Source organism: Abramis brama (genome assembly GCF_963993115.1).
Source record: "Abramis brama genome assembly, chromosome: 8".
In the NCBI taxonomy this organism is placed as follows: Eukaryota; Metazoa; Chordata; class Actinopteri; order Cypriniformes; family Leuciscidae; genus Abramis; species Abramis brama.
The window spans coordinates 32986754-33006961 of NC_139970.1; the positions used below are offsets into that span (position 1 = coordinate 32986754).

Sequence of the window (20208 nt, forward strand, 5' to 3'; positions counted from 1 at the left end):
TCCTTTTATTTAAACAGCCAATGGAATTTTTTTTATTTAGTTCATTGAGGACTTGTATCAAAAATTCTCTTGTTAAAGGTCAATTTAGAAAGTTAAGTAAATTGTTTACTTTTACCTTTAAATTCTTAAATACAAGAATATAAATGTGGATCTGGTTTACTTTTAAAGTAGCCTACTTTTTTTTTTTTTGGCTGGGTACTTATACTTTGAATTTAATAAAACTTTTAATAAATTATATTTACTTGAGGCCTACAATTTGAGGACTCGGTACATATTACACTTCTAGCTAATAATGATTAAAAAAGAATAGGATAGCATTTATGTAATGGTATTAATGCAAATTTATCGTTAGAAAGTGATATGAAAGAGGTAATTAAACTTGGAATTACTGATAACAGCTATTATCATAGTCTTTGACTGTTTTGAGCAAAATTGATAAGATACTTTATAGGCATTAACCTTTTTATTCGTGGATTTCTTTTTAATATTTACATGTATTCCTACGCGCACGCTCCGCCTTCAGACGTAGTGGGTGGGGTCCAGTGAAATGAACCAATAAGAAAATTCTAACTCGGGTACTGTAGAGCTTTGCCCAATCAGAATTCCATGTGGGCGTGCCTTCCGTACTACGCTCCTCCAACGTCACGCGCAATACTGTCCAATCAGATTACCGTGGCGTAGACACCGCCAAGCTCAGTTTTACAGACCCAGAGAGGGAGCAATTTCTACTGTGTGCACTCCTATTCATTCAGCGCTAGACAGTTGAAGGCGGATGCAACCGACCGTAAGTGAAACCAGGGGGGGCTTTGAGTCCACGTACACAGCTTTGACCGATATTGTCTGTATCTATAATTCATCATTGCGTAAAGGAGCTGTCATTTATCTGCGTTCGAAAATGAAAAGATAATTTGGCATGCAATAACTGCGTCTGCCAGCCAAACCGGTCTGTAACTTCAGCGTGTATCTTTATGTTATTATACATAATGGAATCCATGATCGTTAGTCTGTTAACTGTCGGTCCGGATTAATTATCACTTATGTGAAAGATCGAAACGGTCTGTCTCAAATAGCTTGTGTTAGCCAACAAGCTAACCCATGTCAAGTGCTTCTGTCAGTACCATGCAATAGGAAATCCGCACTGATCTTCAGTGATGGTTGGCCATTGCACGAATAAGCACTGGTATACAACACTGGACGTGTAGTAAACAATAGTATGCAGATCCTAGGTTGATTATATTAAAGAAGCGGAGATGACCTCGATTTGAGTGGAAGTTAGCTTACTAGCTCGCCTGGTCGCTAGCTTAACCTCTTTATCCTATGTTCGCTCTAAAGCGTTTTTGAAATACTTTTGCGAAATGGTACGGTTAGGCTATTGTTAATTGTGCATAACCGTGAGGGGTGTAAGAGAACTATATTATACGTAGTTAAGGTCATCATAAGGACCTGTCACATCAGCTAACAAGCTATGAAAGCATCACTGCATGTTGGCTTTGCTTTAGCTTCCATGTAAAATGGCTGCCAGGCATTAAACCACAACCACCCTGCTTGCTAAATTAGTTCTGATGACTTGGTAAACAATTGTGCCCCTTTTTGATAGATTATTTTCCATTTTTGAAGGATTTTCAGTAGTCTGAACTCATGCTGTGGTGAACCAATGAATTCTGTCACCCTCCAGCAGTATAGTGTTATGACTGTGTTGCCACATTTAAATAGATCTTTTTTTATATACTGTGCTTAAGATAAACTGCAGAAACTCTTTATAAAACATTTAGATAATTTTAACTACTTATTGAAATCATGCATGATGATTTCACAGTTGCCATGCGTCTTTTATGTGCATGCATCTAACATCCGCATCCATTTTGGGTTTTATGAATGTGCCATGGTCTTGCAATCAAACATCTCCCAAATGCAAGCTCGTTACAAAAGCATGATCATTCATGGCTCATGAGATTTTATTTTTCGTGTTATTTGATTTATCTTTGTTTCCTGTTTGAGGGATGGGGTTCAGACCTCCTCTTCCTCTGTCCTCTTGCTAACTGGCTATGCCAACAAAAACAGCACCTAAGAAGGCAAAGGGCTTTCAGGACTGTAAGTTCAGAGGAAAGTTTACACACTTCATTTCCAGATGGCCATTTAAGTACGATCCGTTCGCAAAACGGTACGAGCAAATCCACAATATCCGACCTGATCGCATTTAAACAGGTGGGGTACGTTTTGATCACATTTAGAACTGGGTTTCATTCCAAAACGTGTTTGAAAGGCAGCTAGCTAACTGGGCTAACACGCTTTATTATAGTACATACTGCCGAATGTGCATTATGTTTAGAGCGGAATATATAAACGAATAAAACGGATAATCGTTCTGCTTTGTGTTTACATGCTTTTTTATAACTTAGGACTTTGACTGTGGATATTTTCTATATTTTAGGGCCCATTGCTTTTGCTAAAAAGTTACTCAAAACGACAGGAACTGTTGCATATGGATGGTTTTAAAAAAGATTGCATGCGGTTTTTGAGTGGACGTCCTGAAGTTTTGATGTTAAAGCGATGGAAAGATTCGTCGAGGTCTTTGTCTGGTAATATAAGCTGCATGAGTGCTTTGGAAGCAAATCGGCGGGCCTCGTTTTCATCACTTATGGTTGTGTCTCAAAACCTAGTGAGCTTCCTACCTAGACCGCATTTTAAATAAGCAAACTTAAACCCTTTTAAGTGAGTTTCGTGTCAAAGAATCCAACCGTCTTTGCATTCACACTGTGCCTGGGCTTGAAAGTTGGCTCAAGTCTTATTTTAGTCCACTTTACCTATGACAGGGTGTCAGTCCAACACTATCAAGAGTGCTTTTGTGTGGAATATCAGCATACGATCAGAATAGCAGATGATATTCAGTACTACAGCATGATTGCAAGTATGATGTTGCTTTTTATACCACAATTCAATAAACAAATAATTAATATTGACTAACTTGAGGTTTAGACACAATGGGCAGTTTGATGTTCCAAACATAAATAGTAAGAGGTGAGGACCTCCTGATATGATTGTAAAGCGCTTTGGGTGTACAGTAGTACCATAGTAAAGCGCAATATAAATGCCTCATTTCAATCCAAAGCATCAAGCTTTGTATGTTTAGTAATATTTTACTGATAATAATCATCCAATAAAACATCCTGATGACCCAATGGTGGTTTTCGGATGAATGCTTGTTCGCAGAGGGTTTAGGCATGAAGACAAACATGAGGCCTACTGTAAAGACCAGCCACTTCTGTTCATAGATCAAGGAACCACCTAAAACTCTGAGATGTACTTGTTTGAAATCCCATTGATCTTTGCATCTTTCTGGTGGATGTTGCGAATGAAAACTTTCCTTATTTTCTCTAACAAAGATTTGTGTTATGTCATTGGTTACAGTCTTCAATTGTCCTTGGCTCTTTTGCTTAACCAGTTTTCAATTCTGTTGCAGAGTCGTTTTGTTGTGGAAATTTGGCTCAGGTTTTTCAGCTAGACCAAGCATCTATTTCCTCAGCCCCAGGGATCATGGCCAAAGATGTGAGTATTCTCTAGCTCTATTAGATGTAATCGACTGAAAATAGTGTGAGTCAATGAGTTTGAATGGTCATCTTCTCCACAGGCTGGTCTGATTGAGGCCAATGGGGAGCTGAAGGTTTTCATTGATCAGAACTTGAGCCCTGGCAAAGGTAAGAGGAACATTAGAAGTTTCTCAAGATAATAGTGCACTGCATCAGCAGCTGATGATATTCAAGGACGTTTGACCTTACAGTAATGCTTTACAAACACCCAGACACCTGCTTGACCTTATATAGCACTGCATTAAGATGTCTTCTGTGAATACTACCCTTGCAGGTGTGCTGTCTTTAGTAACGGTGCATCCACAGTCGTTGACTCTTGGAAAACAGCTTTTGCCAAAAACACTGGGCCCTTCCAACGTAAACATCGCACCACATATGGTAAGATTTAAATGGAGTTTGGTCGCATAAACACTAAAACGGATAGGCTAGATCACATTTACACTGCAGGTCTTGATGCCCAATTCCGATTTGTTGACTATATCCGCTTTTTATTTTTTGACGACCATCTTACATCATCTTTTAAAAGTGACGCTGCAAATGCAGACGAAATGATAATACAAGTGGTTGCTTTCTGCACCATCTTTAAAGCTCAACAAAACATTGGTCTCTTAAGGTGGAGAAAAAAAAGAGTCCTTATTGCAGCCTGGGCATTGAAAAGATTCATGATGACGGCACCATTGCTTTTTCAATGATGTACATTCATTGATGGGAATATCAGATCTGTCCATTTACATGGCAGACGCAATCTGATTCATATCAGATTTATTTCTACATATGAGTGAGGCCTGAAGCCGAACTGAGAATATTGGAATCCATGTGTTTTTTTCGTGGGAAATATCTGATTTGTGCCACATGGGAATTGGGTCACTTGAACCATGTAATGTAAATGCAGCCATTAGCCTTATTCACATCACATGCAATTCCAGTTTGTTTTTCAGGGTTCTCCTGTCTGTCCTCAAGGTTATTTAGCCAATGCTCTAATTGGATGTTTGTTCAGGCATTGTAGACCATGTCTAGTTTATCAGTTACTGTAGTATTGCCAAGTGCAGGGGTCATAAATAGTTGATTTAATATATTTCTTGTAATGCATTTCTGTTTGCCCTTTCAATATTTTTCACAGGTCCCACCCCAAAAAATAGCACTATACACTATTGTTCAAAAGTTTGGTATCAGTAAGATTTTTTTTATGTTTCTGAAAGAAGTCTCTTATGCTACTAAAGCTGCATTTATTTGATCAAAAATACGTTTAAAAACGGTAATATTGTGAAATTTTATTATCATTTAAAATGGCTGTTTTCTAATGATATATATTTTAAATTTAATTTATTCCTGTCATGGCCATTACAGTCTTCGGTGTCACATGATCCTTCAGAAATCATTCTAAAATGCTGATTTGATGCTCAAGAAACATTTTTTATTAGCATTATCAGACAGTGTTGAAAACATCTGTGCTTTTTAAAGGGATAGTTCACCCCAAAATTAAAATTTTGTCATTTACTCACCCTCATGTCGTTCCGAACCCGTAAGACTTTCATTAATCTTTGGAACGCTTGACGCTTCAAAAAGTTCATAAAGAGATTGTAAAACTAATCCATATGAATTGAGTGGTTTAGTCCAAATTTTCTGAAGAGACCTGATAACTTTACATGATGAACAGGTTTAATTTAAGCTTTTATTCACATATATAAACATTCATCAACGCACACATCAGTTGTGGTAAACAGAAGCTCAAGCATGTTTGCTTGACGTGTGAGAACCAATGAGGTTCAGTCTCGAGTGTTACACAGCACGTTTGGGCTTCCGCAAGAACCAATGAGGTTTGTTCTTGCGTCAAGCAGGTTCGGTTTATATTCGCTGATCGCATGTCTTTGCGTCATTACGTCACATCTGTAGACGTAAAGAAGGAGTCTCGGCTAGTAGGCTATATTGCGTGTGAGGATGTTGGAGGTGAAGATTTATAGCCTTTTCTCACAGCACTTGATATAATTAAACTTAGCAATTTGATGGCGGATCCAGAAAGGTTCAAACGACAATCACCAGTGACAACTGGAGATTCATCCGTTGTAAAATTCAAGACTTCGTTCGGACTTCGGGGTGGCTACAGAAAGAGAGACTGCAACCGGGCCCATGCGAAAACAAGGATAAATATCGGAAGGGTATTAAATGCAGTCACGCAATGCTGATGTTGTTAATATTAACAATTTGAGGACAAAGTATAATTTGCACGGTTTGACGTGATATGATAAGCGATCGCTAGATTTAATCAGCGCGATTTACTGCAATGCTTTTTTTCACTTAGTTGGTCAGAACAAAAGTGGATGTTACTTGATCAGATGACATTTGCCGGTGAAAATTCTTATGTTGGTCATACTTCCAAAAAGTAGAATCTGTGATTGCAAATGACAGTATCCACACCGACGCGGCGACTGACAGCCGCACATTCTCCTCAAAACATTGGATTCATCCGCGCTGTGCTGTGCCGAGGCACAACCCACGTAAAGTTGATAATTCCGCGAATAACTGCAATCGCAGATTTCGAACAGAGATGGCGACAAAGAGGAAAAACTACGGACTGCAGCTTTAAAATATCTTCAATATCTTATGCAGTTTGGAATAGCATGAGGGGGAGTAAGTAATGACAGAATTTTCATTTTTTGGTGAACTAACTCTTCAATATGGAAACTGTTAACTGGGTAATTTTCCCCAGGATTCTTTGATATATATGTGTGTATACACATATATATATATATATATATATATATATATATATATATATATATATATATATATATATATATATATATATATATATATATATACATATGCATGCATGCATGCATACATGCATACACAATAAAATATGATCAACAAATGTTAGAGCGTTGAAACTAAAGAACGCAAGCATTAGCAAAATAGGGCAAGTTGCACTTTCGTCAGCTGGTACAAAACTCTCACTTTGGGCCCGGGCCATTAGGCCATTTTTATTTTTGAACCCTGCAAGTGACTTTCGTTTACAACAACTAAGAGTAGCTTGGCGTCAGAATGGGAAGAACTAATGGAAAACTGGAAATGTTTTAGCCCTTTTAGTGTTTTACACATAGCTAGAGTCTCAGACGCTGCTTATAATGCAGGATGCTGAACACTTGCCATCTCCTGAATGAAGAAAGAGAATTACTTGAATTCTGATCTGACAGTTCAGGCTGAAATGGATTTCCAAGAATGGTTCTGTTTAGTTTACAGTTTTATTAATCCAGATGGAGCAATTCACAGTAATCATTGAAAGAGTGAGGTATCTCCTCCTCGGGGATAGGAACAGTGGTGGAATATGTATAAAGCCTGAGCCTGAAGCTTAAAACAGGCTTCCCATAACAACTAAAAAATGGATTTAACTCATTTAGAAAAGGGGAATTGTTGGCTCCTTTAACTGACACTTGCTGTTTAGCCACCTGCATATTCACAGCTGCTATGCTGTTAATTCCTTGCCATATGTCAGTGAGAATAGGAAGCGTGTCATTTGTGTAACCAGCATAAAAAAGAAATGCATTAGCTTGCATTTGTCCTAGCTGAATAAGTGTTTACCTACCTTAACATCAGTGGTAATAACTCTTTTAGTTTAGATTTCATGATTGTAAAGATCTGTTTAATATCATACTTCAGTATACAGCATCATTTACTTTTTTTTAAATTTTGTTTGCCGTATGATCTTGTAACCTGATGGTCTCTCTATCACAGCTCATCAGCACACCTCAGAGGCCCAGTGGCTCCAATGTGATCCTAATGAACAGCCCACACACACCCAGCTCTCAGTTTATCACCCAGAGTCAACCATCGGAAGCCTCTCCGTGGTCCTCGGGGTAAGTCAGCATACTACTATATAACTTAATTACATTTCTCTTTCCAGAATAGATTTTGTGGTACCAGGTGCTTTTCCTCTGTGGGGCCAGTACGAGCCAGGGCTAACAACGTTCTGCGCCAGAACCCTCGGACCTTAAGCACAGAGGCCCAAATCAAGTTGCTTTTCCAGTGTCGTGCCAGTAGCCCTGCAGCGCTACCCTAAAACCCGCCCTTAACACGCCTACATAGAATGACGTCACACAACCCCACCGTTTCACCGGCTGACTAAACTAGCTAGATTGCAAAATGAGCGTGACAGAAGTGAACGTTTGGTCTTTAGTTAAAGACCAGACTCCAGCATCGATATTTGACGAATCGTTTACAATAAAGCAATCTCGAGGTATTTTCCATGAACGTGTATTTATTATCGCAATGGTTTGCATAAGTAGCCTTTAGCATCGCATATAAATATATTTCTGCCTCATAAGGTGATCAGAAAACCCATCGGATTGCAAGGAAGTTATTTCAAACGTACACTGGTGTCTGAAAGTGAGTTTTGAACTGAAATTTGTTTAAAATATCTTATGTTAAAGACAAGTTAGCTGGTAGCCTGGTATAAATACATGGGAAATAAGCAGCGGTGTTGAGTCTCTCCTCCACCTTTATGTCCACTCCTCAAGCCCCACTTTGGGCCAAGGTATTTGGCGGGCCAAAACCCCCTGGCCGTTGGCCCCGGGGAAGTCCTGATGAGACTCAATCAAGCCCCGAAAGTGACAGTGAAACCTGCACCTGCACACTCGCTTTTGGCCCGACAGTGGAAACGCACCTCTTGATTGCTTTGGATTTGTCTTAAAAAGGGTTAAAATGGTCTGGTGGTTGCCTATTAAAAAAACAACAATCCACATGTGCAAAGTTGATTACATAATTGCAATTAATTATAATAATAATACATTTTATTTGTAAGATGCTTTTCTTACACTCAAAGCACTATGCAAGAAAAAATGCAACAACAGTTAAAATAAATAAAATAAAGTTGATCAAATTAACTTAGAATTAGTATTATTATAATAATATAAAAATATAACCTTTTTTTACAGTTTGTTTTCATGGGATTAATCAATAATATTCAAATTATTATTTGGCTATAGTCAAAATATTTGAAGTTCGCCTTATTTAAAATCATAGTGAGAAAAATATTTGCTTTGGTGGACACCAATTTTGTGTTCTTCCTAGAAGTACCATGGTACCACTACAGAACTTTTTTATAATGGTAATTCCTAGAAAGCAGCAGCAAACCATTTTTTTTAATTTTTTTTTATCATGATGTTAAATATCATGCAATAATTTGGTTTTTGTCTGGCTTTTCTTCAGGAAGAGGGGTAAGAAGGGGGAGAAGAATGGGAAAGGCCTCAGACATTTCTCCATGAAGGTTTGTGAGAAGGTCCAGCGGAAGGGTGTCACAACCTACAATGAGGTTGCTGATGAGCTTGTGGCTGAGTTCAGCTCTGGTGATAATCATATCTCCCCTAATGATGCGGTAAGCCTCTTCCTGTGGCCAGACATTGATCCACAGCTTTGTTTGTTGAGTGCAGAAGAAGTGCAGCTTTTTAAACCGATTAAAGAGTTGCTTTTTCACATACGTCCCATAATGAATAGTGCTTCACTTTCTGTGTTTGTTTCTTCTCAGCATGTGTATGACCAGAAGAACATTCGACGGCGTGTGTACGATGCGCTCAATGTTCTGATGGCCATGAACATCATCTCCAAAGAGAAAAAAGAGATCAAATGGATTGGCCTGCCCACAAACTCTGCTCAGGAGTGCCAGAACCTGGAGGTGGGTGCACTGGTCCTTTATTTCACTAACATTTTTGAGATTTCCTATTAGACAGTTAGTAGGGCAACTACAGTAGTCAACATTTGATGTGAATTAAAACCTTTCATCAAAGTTATACATGAATTTTGAACAATACCCGTTCTTGTCTTAGGACAACTTTGATTAACTTTTTTGATACAGTAGTCAACATTTGAAGTGGAGTTTAAACTGATTGTGTGTTTTTTAAGGTGGAGAGGCAAAGACGTTTGGAGAGAATCAAACAAAAACAGTCGCAACTTCAAGAACTTATTTTACAGGTCAGAAGTTGCTCTTTTGTTTTATAAGAATTATTTAATGTTGATGATGAACATTTGAAAATGAATATATTGTTTCAATTGCAGCAAATTGCCTTCAAGAACCTTGTACAACGGAACCGCCAGAGAGAACAACAGACGAAAAGACCCCCTCCTGCCAACTCGGTCATTCACCTGCCATTTATCATCGTCAACACCAGCAAGAAAACAGTCATTGACTGCAGCATCTCCAATGACAAGTATGATCTCAAAAGCCAAACTTGTAGGCTGTTGGTGGCATGTCTGGCAAATCAAAGATCCTCACTTCACACACCTTTTCTCATTACTTCCATTTGTGGTCAGGTTTGAGTACCTCTTCAACTTTGATAGCATGTTCGAGATTCACGATGACATTGAGGTTTTGAAGCGCATGGGCATGGCTTGTGGTCTCGAGGTGGGTAAGTGCTCCGCTGAGGACCTGAAGACTGCCAGGAGCCTGGTGCCCAAAGCACTGGAGCCCTACGTCACAGGTTAGTGCCAGTTGGCCACCACATCGAATCACATTGATCACATGTGATCAAAAGATAAAATGTTTAATTTAATGGTTACTTTTTTGCATGCAGAAATGGCACAGGGGCCTATCAGTAATGTCTACATGACAGGGGCTTCGTCTGCTAATGGAGGCCGCTTTCATGTTGGGAGGTGAGTTTCTGTTGTGCACCTTTCAGTTGTTCATTTATAAAATGGATGGAAGTTGGAAGCAAGAGTAGTTATTCAATCAGGTTACACAATGATAGTCTCCAGTCATTCACTACCATTCAAAACTTTAATGTTAACTTTAATTAATGTTTATTCAGCAGTGATGCAATACATTATTCATAAGTAGATGATCTGTTTCAAATCAATGCTATTCTTTTGAACTTATTCATCAAAGAATCTTGGGAAAAAACTGATTTATAAGAAATGTTTCCTGAAAACCAAATAAGCATATTAGAATTCTGCAGGAACATGTGGCATTAAAGACTACAGTAATGGCTGCTGAAAATTCAGCTTTGCCATTTAATATATTTTTTAAATGTATAAAAAATATAAAGCAGTTATTTTAAACTCTAGTAATATTTCGCAATATTAATCTTTTCAAAAAGAGACTTTCATTTTAAAAATCGTACTAACCCCAAGCTTTTGAACGGTACCTGTACAATATAGTGACCACTATGCAATATTTAACCTTAGGCCATAACCTGGGATGCTTTGACAATTCTTCAAAGCAAGTTGAGTTGAATTAAATTGATGTTTTCTACTTGAGATGATGATGATGATGATGATAAATATAGTTCTAGTATTACTTTTGATTGTCTGGTTAATTGACAGTGAGGGGAAATGGAATCTCTTATATCCTTTTGACCTTCAAATCTTTCAATCTGAAGAAGGTTCACTCTTCAGGAATTTAATTTTCAAGTAGTTGAAAACATGCTCTTTTTTTGGACACTTTGAAGCTCCAAAAATCCTAGGGTACCATTAAAGTAATCCATAATCGTTAATATGCACTTTATTCTTCTATCTGATTGCCATCTGATAATTTTTTGTGAGGAATAGATATGGAGGGGAATATGTGGAATAGATTCAGTAAACAATGGCTTCAATTTCGGCTACAAAGCTATCAAAAGACTTGGAATATAGCAAGCATGCTCTACTATGGACTCATGTGGGGGTTTTTTTGGAGTTTGACTGTCCGTCTGTCCCTGTTCACTTTCATTATATGGATAAGAGCATCATATAACTTTGTATTGACACTTTGTATTGACACGAGGGAGATTTAAATAAATCATTTTGGTGGACTATCCCTTTTAAAAGAGTTAGTCTATGTGTCTTGTTTTTCATCATGTTTCCCTTTCATCCGTTTCTCTGACAGTGACGGTGGGGCAGATGGCACGATGGCCTCGAGTTCTAACGACTCCCACTACAGCGGCTCTCGGGTCGAGACCCCCGTCTCTTACATGGGCGAGGACGATGAGGACGATGACGAATTTGACGAAAACGATGACGAGGACTAAGCCCCAGCCCTCATTCAACCTGTCCATCATGCACAAGTTCTTCCAGCTGCCATATCCGAGGATTGATCAACCACATCGTTCTTTTTACTCTTCTGCAACTCACCGTTTCCTTCACTCTCTGTCTGAGAAGGGCATTGAAGAACACGGGCTTTAATGGGATGAGTTGTTTTCATCCTCGTCTTTCTGAGCTCAGGAAAAGCACATCATCCTAGGCTGAGTGTTTTGCCTGCTGGGAATGACAGTTTTCAGCTGAAGGACTTTGCTGAAGTTCAGAGGTGTCACTTTATTCCCTGTTGCAGCGCTCCTACTGGATGTTATCCGCTCTGTTCTGCGTGACCCTCTGAAACCTTCCCTCCTGAAGAAAACCCCTCTTGCGTACAGCCTTGCGTGCTGTTGAAAAATGTTGTGTGGATCTCTGTGTGAAGTAGTTCTCTTCTGTTTTTGAATGATCTCTTTTTTTGTTTTGTTTTTGAATGTGCTGGCTTGATTCGCATTCTGATGATTCGGAGACTAATGAATCGAAGAACCTACAAAGCCGGCTGCTATTTTTTTGCCCCATGGAGGGGCAGTTCTTTGGATGTGAACTCTTTTTCGTATGCTGACCTGATCATTTCTTGCAGGCTTTTTTTGTAGAATCTCCTCCCGTGTGTGTTCGGCTCCTTGGCGTTCTGAAGAGCGCTACTTTTTTGGAGGACTCTGAGAAGTCAGTCTTTTTGTGTTTTGTTTGTTTTCTTTTGGTTTCCAAACTTCATAGGCCAACCTGTCCTAGAGACACCGGAGAAACTTCAGTACCTTAAAGCAGTTATAGGAATATAAAAATGCTTGTTTCTTAACCACATGATATCAAGATTCGTTTCTCAGTAATACCTTGAAGCGTGTACGATTATTGTTGTGTATTAAAAAGATATGGTCTTTAGGTTTCTCTGGACTTCCCTTTGAAAATTTCCTTAAAAAAACGGAATCCTTGTACTGACTCCTCAAAGTAACTTTTCTGTAATCTAATATAAGTTTCAAATTTAAATATAAAGAATGTTTTAAGAATTCAAACTCATTGTGTTTATTTGCAACACTAATGTAATACTACTAATTTCAATAAACTTTATTTTATATATGTGCCTAGTGTGACTAGATTTGCATTCAGGAATTTGACATGGCATAACATTTTCTAATTCATTGCTGTTTATACGACCTCATAATATTTGAGTGTTTGTACTTTTTTGTTAAAAAATATTTGTACTTTTAGCATTCACTTGCCACACCACAGCACATAAAAATGGTGACTATATCAGGGAATGTTAAAGCTGGAAAAGTCAGGGAATTTTCTGTAGTAATTATTTTTCTTGAATATGCTCGCCTCTGACATGTTTTATTGGTTTTATTTATTTATTTATTTTTTTTAAATAATATCGTTAAGAGTTTTTCTCTATTAGTGGAAAAGATCATTTAAATCATCTTATTCTCTGAGTGATCTCTTCCATGAGCTTGTCTGTTTCAAAGCTACACTACTGTTCAAAAGAAATTTTGAAAATGTAATATAGTGTCACATGATCCTTCAGAAATCTTTCTAATATGCTGATTTGGTGCTCAAGAAACACATCTCATTATTATCAATGTTGAAAACAGTGCTGCTTATTTTTGTGCAAACTGATGCTTTTTTCAGGATTCTTTGAGGAATAGAAAGCTCGAGAACAGCATTTATTTGGATTAGAAATCTTTGGAAAAATGCAGAAATTTATTTGGAATAGAAAACCCATATATGAATAAAAGTATCAATTTCTTTAAAACAAATACTGACCACCAACTTTTGAAAGGTAGTATAGGGTAGTGCTAAAAGTATTTTAATAATAACAATGACAGTATATAAATAACTGCTTGCATACACACTTGGGAGCAAAACCAACAGTCTTGTTCGGTCTTGTTTTTTAGAAATATTAGAAATTTTCTATGGAAGCCTGTTTCCAACTTGAACTAATAAATACAACAGATTACTTATTTTTAAATATCAGTTAAAATAAGAAATAGAAAAATGTGAGAAATAGAAAATGGTTGCTTTTTGACAAATTGACAATTACAAGTATGACAGCATTACAAAAAAATTTAATATTTTTTTTAAAAACTGAAGTGAAAAGAAGCTTCCATAGTTTTTACTAAACACATAAAATCGTACATGTATCCACTTTTTCATCCCCTTTTTTGAGATGCGTTATTGACAGGAATTGTAGCGTTCAGCCGTCATTTAACTTCATAGATGGCCAACAGGTGGAGCACCTTCCATTCAATATGGGGGCTGCTGGACTCATTTATTTCATGTATAATCTCTCATGTCGAATACATTTCTTGCAACACATCATGTTGTTGGTTCTCTCTCTTCTCCTTCTCTCTCATTTGGGCTCACTTCCTTGCAGTGGCCTGGTAGATCCTTACCTCCTCTTTTGGGATCTCTTCCAGCAATGTAACGTTAAAAACATTTTTTAAGTTTTCAATGAAACGCAGGTCAGATTGGAATCTCACCTGTTGGAAATGAGACATCAAGAGCCAACAGGTCTTACAAAAGAGACTACCTCAGACCATTATAAATTTAGCATGTTAGCTAAAATGAATGGCTAAATGAAAAAACATTTATACAGAGCCTGACCTTATTTGCCAACAATACGGTGGTTCCTTGCTTGCAGAAGTACTGCATGGTGATCAGTAGATCTTCCAGAAAGTTGTGATGATAAACCACATCTGTACACAGCACATAGTTGTAATGGTAGACAGAGCTGGGAAAGTTTCGTTTCACATCCTGACCCCAGGTCAGAGCCGCCACCTGAGGTGTGTACCTGCAGCGGCCCCGTGTGTTGCGCGAAAGGTTAAAGTTCAGATTTGACAAGACATCGGGCAGATCTGTGGCCGTGACCCAGGCACCTTGATGCAAATAAATTTTTAAAAAAAAAGACTTTAGTACATGGGAATAAATTGTCAAATAAGTAATTTAAAGGAGAACTCTGGTCAATTTTAACATTGAGCTCATTTTTTTGTAAATTTGGAGTGCTGTCAGTACAGAGAACAACGACAAAAATCGGCGTTGCCTACACCGTGTTATCCTCTTTTTAAAATTTGCACCCTGTTGACTTCAATGGGGCAAGTTTTAAACCTGCTTTTAGCCTCTTAACATCCTTGATGTGTCTTCATTACAAGTCGAGTTACATTGTCGAGTTCACGCGCGTGATCATAGGTAACTAAACTAAACTCGACAATCGACTACTGTGGACTTCTTCGACCGAAAACAGGATGTAAATACAGGTATGTGCGCTGGCTGAATTAACATCACTTTTATTCATATCTTTCACATCTACTGCAGTCAGATTCACCCGTGTTCACTCTGAAGGAATCATCTAACATGGCTGTGCACTTGTAATGACACATCAAGGATGTTAAGAGGCTAAAAGCAGGTTTAAAACTTGCCCCATTGAAGTCAACAGGGTGCAAATTTTAAAAAGAGGATAACACGGTGTAGGCAACACCGATTTTTGTCGTTGTTCTCTGTACTGACAGCACTCCAAATTTACAAAAAAAATTTAAAATTGACCGGAGTTCTCCTTTAAAGTCAAATCAATTTGACCTTTCAACTTCTACATCATTGTGAAAAAAAGTGTTGGCTAGTTTACATAGGCCTACCCAGAAAACTTGCCACTATGGACACCAGTCCTGTTCCCGCTCCAAGTTCCAGCACTGCTTTATCCAGCAGATCAACCTGTTCCCGGTTCTTCTCCAAATACCGACAGAGAGCCACAGCCTATGTGCACACACACATGCAATCTGAGCAAACGCCTATGCCACAAAACTCATAAAGGCTTTTCACACTTGAAACAGTTAACCCAGGGTCATTCAACCCTGGGTAAACCTGGGTTATCTTGCTGACATTTTGCATGGTAGGCCTACATGTCAGTGTCATTTATTGGATGAAAGCAGCACACAACATGTTTACTTAAAATAAGCTATATTCCCTGCACAAAATATAATAGCATTGCAATATAACAATATAATATGTAATGAAAACATTTACAGCGGCTTCATAAATTAATTAAAAACATTAAAAACCAAAACACTCCTCATTGTTTTTCAGTTAAAAACTCAAGTTAATTAATTAATATGTAGTTAACTAAGAGAAGGTACACCGCCATCTTGCTCCAAGGAAAGTGAATTGAATGCACCTGACGTCGTAAATACGACTTCCCAACTTGTAAATACGAACTTCCCAGGAGGACTTCAACGCACCAATAGAAACGCATAATTCCCAGTCCGTGGAGAAGACAATTACGTGAACCGCTCCGATTAGAACGTCACGTATTGTCATCTTGAGACAATGGCAACGCAGCATAACACCGCATCGTTTCACACTGAACAAGTTTGTCACCTCAATATGTTGGGTTAAAAGTTTCTGCAGGGTTTTTTAACCCCAGGATAAAAAGTGGTGTTAACCCCGCTTCTAAATTACAAGTGTTAAACGTTTCTCTACAAAAAAAGCGCTGTTTAGAATGGCGAAAACCAGGGCAGTATCTTGGTGTAAGTTCTTACGCCTGGCCAGATGACGGCGCCAAAAGAGTCGAGCGATTCTCGGATGCTGATCTCCTGCCCGGTGAAGGAAAAGGTCTCGTTGCCATGGGAGTAGAAGAAACTGGGCTCCCAGGCATTGCGCCTGTTCAGTGCCTCCTTCTTCATGTCTTTGCCCTCCAGATCCTCTGAAAAGAGCACCAGTAAAGTACTGTCAGTGCAATCGTATTCATTTGTGTGATCTCATTTGTACGTTTTTGTACAATTTGCTTATGCCCCACTGACGGTTAGGTATATGTTTTCTAATTCTAAAAATTGGACATTTCTGTGAGAATCACATATCAGATGAATTCCTACGAAATTACCAAATTGTAAAATAGTTACTTTTTCTCATGAGATGGGGTTACAAGTCTTTGAGGTGAAGTATAGTCAAGTTTAAGTGTTTTGTCAGATCTCAGATCTACAAATCCTATTGGGTAGTAAGATAGTTGTTATTTTTATTGAAAAAAGTAAAATAAGTTTTAATAGGCCTGCTATATATACCATAATAGAAATAAAAAAAATGCAAATATGTTACATATCGCATTTTTATTCACTGATTTTTGGATCCCACTGTCATATTTCTCACATAGCCTATCTCAATTCTCTTATTTACCTTCCTCTGGGTTGTTTGGTGGTGGTTTTTCAGGGACTGGTTGCTTCACAATTCCTTTTTTCTGCACATATAGACCTGTCCCTCCATCTGTCTCCATTACGGAATCAAGTCCAAATGTCTTCAAGCTCAGTACTGCTATCATGTTGGAAGAATCACATTTTTAATTCTCAATCAAATTCTCAATAAGACTTTATCATTACCAGCTAAATGCTTTGACTCCAAGCCTTTCTCCAGTGCTTCCATATACTTATCATGCATTTTTTTGGAGTAGTTATTAAATTGAATAGCACCCAAAACAAAGCAAAATTCCATTGGGAAATAAATATGTAACCCTAAACAAGTATCAGTAACAAACAGCAATGAAAATTAAATCACACTTACCTACTGTCACGAACACTTAGAAACACAAAAACAGACCTGATGCTTGACAGTTGACATCCTCAGGGCAAATATAAAGAAGCAGTATGGAAGCACTATTTAGATGTGCAGTTAGTTAAGAGAGAGAGAGAGAGTTGCATGCTGTGTCAAAGCCATTTAATTCCACAGCTCTGAGTACAATCCTCTCCTCAGGGATCACTGATCCCTCTCACTGGTTCCAGAGTTTGCGGAAACGCAGAGATGTAGACAGATGGGGGAAAAGATGGCTGTGGGTATTCGTGTTTGTCCTCATGTTGACTTCATTGGGAGCCAGTTTCTTTTAAATATCTATCTTATGATCCATGAAGGCTTATACCTTTACTCAGCCTGCGCTGGCTCTGGCAGATATACTGCGGCCTGTGGGATCTTGGAAGCTGAAACTGGGGTCCAATAACCTGTAGCCTACAAGCACAAATGGTAAATTAAGGATGATGAACATTTTACTGTCTGAAAGAGTAGGATGACCTAACGGTCAGCTTTAATAGCTGGGATGGAATCAGAATTCAAAAATAACCTGAGACTGGACTGAGAAAACATAATGTCTGAAATACTAAAGTAATAAGCCAAAAGAGGCTTGGGATTTTACCATGGGTAAGGGGTGTTTGTGGTGTTAATATGAACATTCAACATTAATATGACAAGTATTCACAATGTTCAATTAAAGAGTTAAAAAGAATGCACATCTGAATTATATCCAACAGGTGCAGCAGGATCAAAACGAAAGATATTAAAATACATTAGGAAAATCCGCACACTGTTTAACTTTTCCCTTTATTTGTAAAATAAAACAGCAATGTTTTGAATGTGATAATATCAAGTGGTTAACTCAGCATTGTTGTATCAGTGTTGGAACATCTGTACCCTCTGAAGCAAATACAAAAACTTGATTTGTTTAAAGGTAAAATGGCTTTCTCACCATTAGTGCAATTTTTGGTTATGAAACAACATTTCTGTAGAGCATGCACATATTTGGCTATAAGGGTAGCAAGAGGCCAGGTGACAAGTATTCATTTCTGACTGAAATGGCTGGAGTGGTTTTGCTTTAGTCGCTGCAAATCCTTCACATGTCATCCAATAGCGAAAACACAGCTGCTGGTAAAATGGAAAACTGACTCAGCCACGGAGAACAATGTATTGTGCATGCCAAAGTAAACTTTAACCCCATATCCCAGAGTGCATGTCTGACAAAGTGAGAGAGAGGGCGTTAATCTTTAGATATTCTGATAATAATATCTATATGAACCATTCTGGAAAATCTTTGGCTTTAAAGATTCTAGTAGATCATCGCAGCACCTGATCGTCAGCATCCACGGTATGGCAATTAAAACCAAACTCGCAAAGGGATTAATTCTTCCAAAAACAGAAGTTTAATGCATAATCCTTAAGTGGTGGGAACTAAGCATGTACTAAAGGTAATTTTTAAAGCTGGTGTGTGTAATTTTCTTGTTAGAATTGTTAAAATTTTAGTAAGGCATTCCTACTAAATAATTCCACATATGTAATTGCCAAAAGTGATGTCCGGAGGGGATATTTGTTTTTTAATGACCCTACAAGTTTGATTAAATCATCAAAATATGAGGAATGAATATATACATAAAGTACAAGGCAAACTACAGGCAAACAAGGTAAACAACAGCTACAGGTTTTATTTTACAATGCAAAAAGTGTATAGAAAAACAAAAAGCTCACAGGAAAAAGCATGCATTGAGTACAACATGATCAGTTACTAATATTTTATTGGTTATCTCTTGTTTTTGCCTGTGTTCATAATTTCTGTATGACAACCTGCATGGCCAAAAAATGTGTCCGGCTGTCCGCACAATTTTGCGTGTTTCATTGCTTTCACAATTAAAACAGTTAAGTCCAAGCACAACTAGACAATATGCTTACAAATACTTTAACAAATGTTTAATAATATTTGAATAAAGGGTGTCCATTTTTCTAGGCCAGACATCACGTTTATTCACTACTGTGTGTGTGTGTGTGTGTGTGTATAATGAAACAACATGTTACTATTTTTTTTTTAAAATGTATTAATATTGATAAAATTCTACTGCCAAAAGCATAGTTTTTCTTCAGCTTCATGTTGTCATATGACCCAGCTGTCAATAACCATTGGTTTAAGTCTTCTCTATCACTATTTTTATTTATTTATTTATTTTAATGTAAAGTCAAGTTATTTTGCAAGTCTGTTTGGTGATGCTAGTGTCACAGAAATTACACACTTCACCTAGAACTTAGAACTTCATGCACTAAGGTTTCCACATTTTTAACATTATTATTGTCCCAGGGTCCACCACTGGCTTCACAACAAATGCGTCTGTCAGACCAAGTGGCTCTCTCTTTATCCCATAGATGATGCATAGAAACATGGGAATCCTGGCATTCCTGGGCAGATGATGGGATGGAAAACAGCCTGCATGGTAGGCTCATGGTGATGAGAGCTATTAGCGTACAAGCGCCTTGCTAAAGCCTCTGTGAAGCTTTAGCGAAAAGCTCTGTGAGGATTTAACATTGAGTGTCCTTTCAGTTAACACCTAAATGAGTCAACTATTGGCATGAAAATTACAGCAATAAAATATAATAAAAGACCATTATAAAAGTCAATTTTATTTAATACCTTTTTACAATAGCAAGTAAACAATGAAATTACTTACAATATAATACAATATTAACAAATGAATCGGTTGTGGCACATAAAAATGTATGTTTATTATTATTATTTTTTGTAAACCATAGCAAATTTAACAAAACAATTTGATTACGGCATGTCCCTTTTATGCGGCAAATTACTTTTTAAAAATTGCAATAATAAGAAATATTATTATTATTATTATTATTTACATTTTCTTCATAAAAGTTACTGTAAAGCAGGTTATCCTCCTGGCTGTCTAAAGTGGACAGGAACAGATGAACCGTTTGAGGATTTTGCATGGTACATCACTGAACGCCAGATCACCTGAAAAGATAAAACAAAGCTTTGTTGAACTAATAAAACAGATCATAAAAAGAAATAAAG

At 37.7% G+C, this 20208-nt stretch overlaps 2 protein-coding genes across 6 annotated transcripts; one reads left to right on the plus strand and one right to left on the minus strand.

Annotated features, from left to right (window-relative positions):
• The first annotated feature begins 664 nt into the window (after nucleotides 1-664).
• tfdp1a (transcription factor Dp-1, a) lies at nucleotides 665-12695 on the plus strand. 4 transcript variants are annotated; one of them, XM_084121536.1, is made up of 12 exons: nucleotides 665-784; nucleotides 3461-3546; nucleotides 3629-3695; nucleotides 3862-3965; nucleotides 7320-7441; nucleotides 8793-8958; nucleotides 9109-9255; nucleotides 9483-9551; nucleotides 9636-9787; nucleotides 9891-10057; nucleotides 10151-10229; nucleotides 11440-12695. In XM_084121536.1, the coding sequence occupies exons 2-12, from the start codon at nucleotides 3535-3537 to the stop codon at nucleotides 11579-11581; spliced, it is 1227 nt and encodes a 408-aa protein (XP_083977662.1). In that variant the 5' UTR covers nucleotides 665-784; nucleotides 3461-3534; the 3' UTR covers nucleotides 11582-12695. The 4 variants fall into 4 exon arrangements, with proteins under 4 accessions (XP_083977662.1, XP_083977663.1, XP_083977664.1 ...); XM_084121537.1 differs by lacking the exon at nucleotides 665-784 and adding an exon at nucleotides 2035-2205; XM_084121538.1 differs by lacking the exon at nucleotides 665-784 and adding an exon at nucleotides 2042-2091.
• On the minus strand, nucleotides 12053-17326 carry mettl21cb (methyltransferase 21C, AARS1 lysine b). 2 transcript variants are annotated; one of them, XM_084121540.1, is made up of 6 exons: nucleotides 17154-17326; nucleotides 16773-16907; nucleotides 16142-16305; nucleotides 15242-15359; nucleotides 14217-14488; nucleotides 12053-14092 (listed from the first exon to the last, which is right to left on the minus strand). In XM_084121540.1, exons 2-6 carry the CDS (start codon nucleotides 16867-16869, stop codon nucleotides 13973-13975), a joined length of 771 nt encoding a protein of 256 aa, XP_083977666.1. In that variant the 5' UTR covers nucleotides 16870-16907; nucleotides 17154-17326; the 3' UTR covers nucleotides 12053-13972. The 2 variants fall into 2 exon arrangements, with proteins under 2 accessions (XP_083977666.1, XP_083977667.1); XM_084121541.1 differs by having other exon boundaries at nucleotides 12924-14092; nucleotides 17190-17322.
• Between the last annotated feature and the right edge of the window lie 2882 nt (nucleotides 17327-20208).

What these genes read in the sequence shown, in the direction of transcription:
- tfdp1a (XM_084121536.1), top strand. An exon ending in GCCTCTCCGTGGTCCTCGGG is followed by an intron (nt 7,442 to 8,792) that starts GTAAGTCAGCAT and finishes GCTTTTCTTCAG; the next exon opens with GAAGAGGGGTAAGAAGGGGG. An exon ending in ACTGGAGCCCTACGTCACAG is followed by an intron (nt 10,058 to 10,150) that starts GTTAGTGCCAGT and finishes TTTTGCATGCAG; the next exon opens with AAATGGCACAGGGGCCTATC.
- mettl21cb (XM_084121540.1), bottom strand. Translation starts at nt 16,869, where the DNA reads ATGGAGACAGATGGAGGGACAGGTCTATATGTGCAGAAAAAAGGAATT. An exon ending in ACCAAACAACCCAGAGGAAG is followed by an intron (nt 16,306 to 16,772) that starts GTAAATAAGAGA and finishes TGCTCTTTTCAG; the next exon opens with AGGATCTGGAGGGCAAAGAC. An exon ending in CATAGTGGCAAGTTTTCTGG is followed by an intron (nt 14,489 to 15,241) that starts GTAGGCCTATGT and finishes ATTTGCATCAAG; the next exon opens with GTGCCTGGGTCACGGCCACA.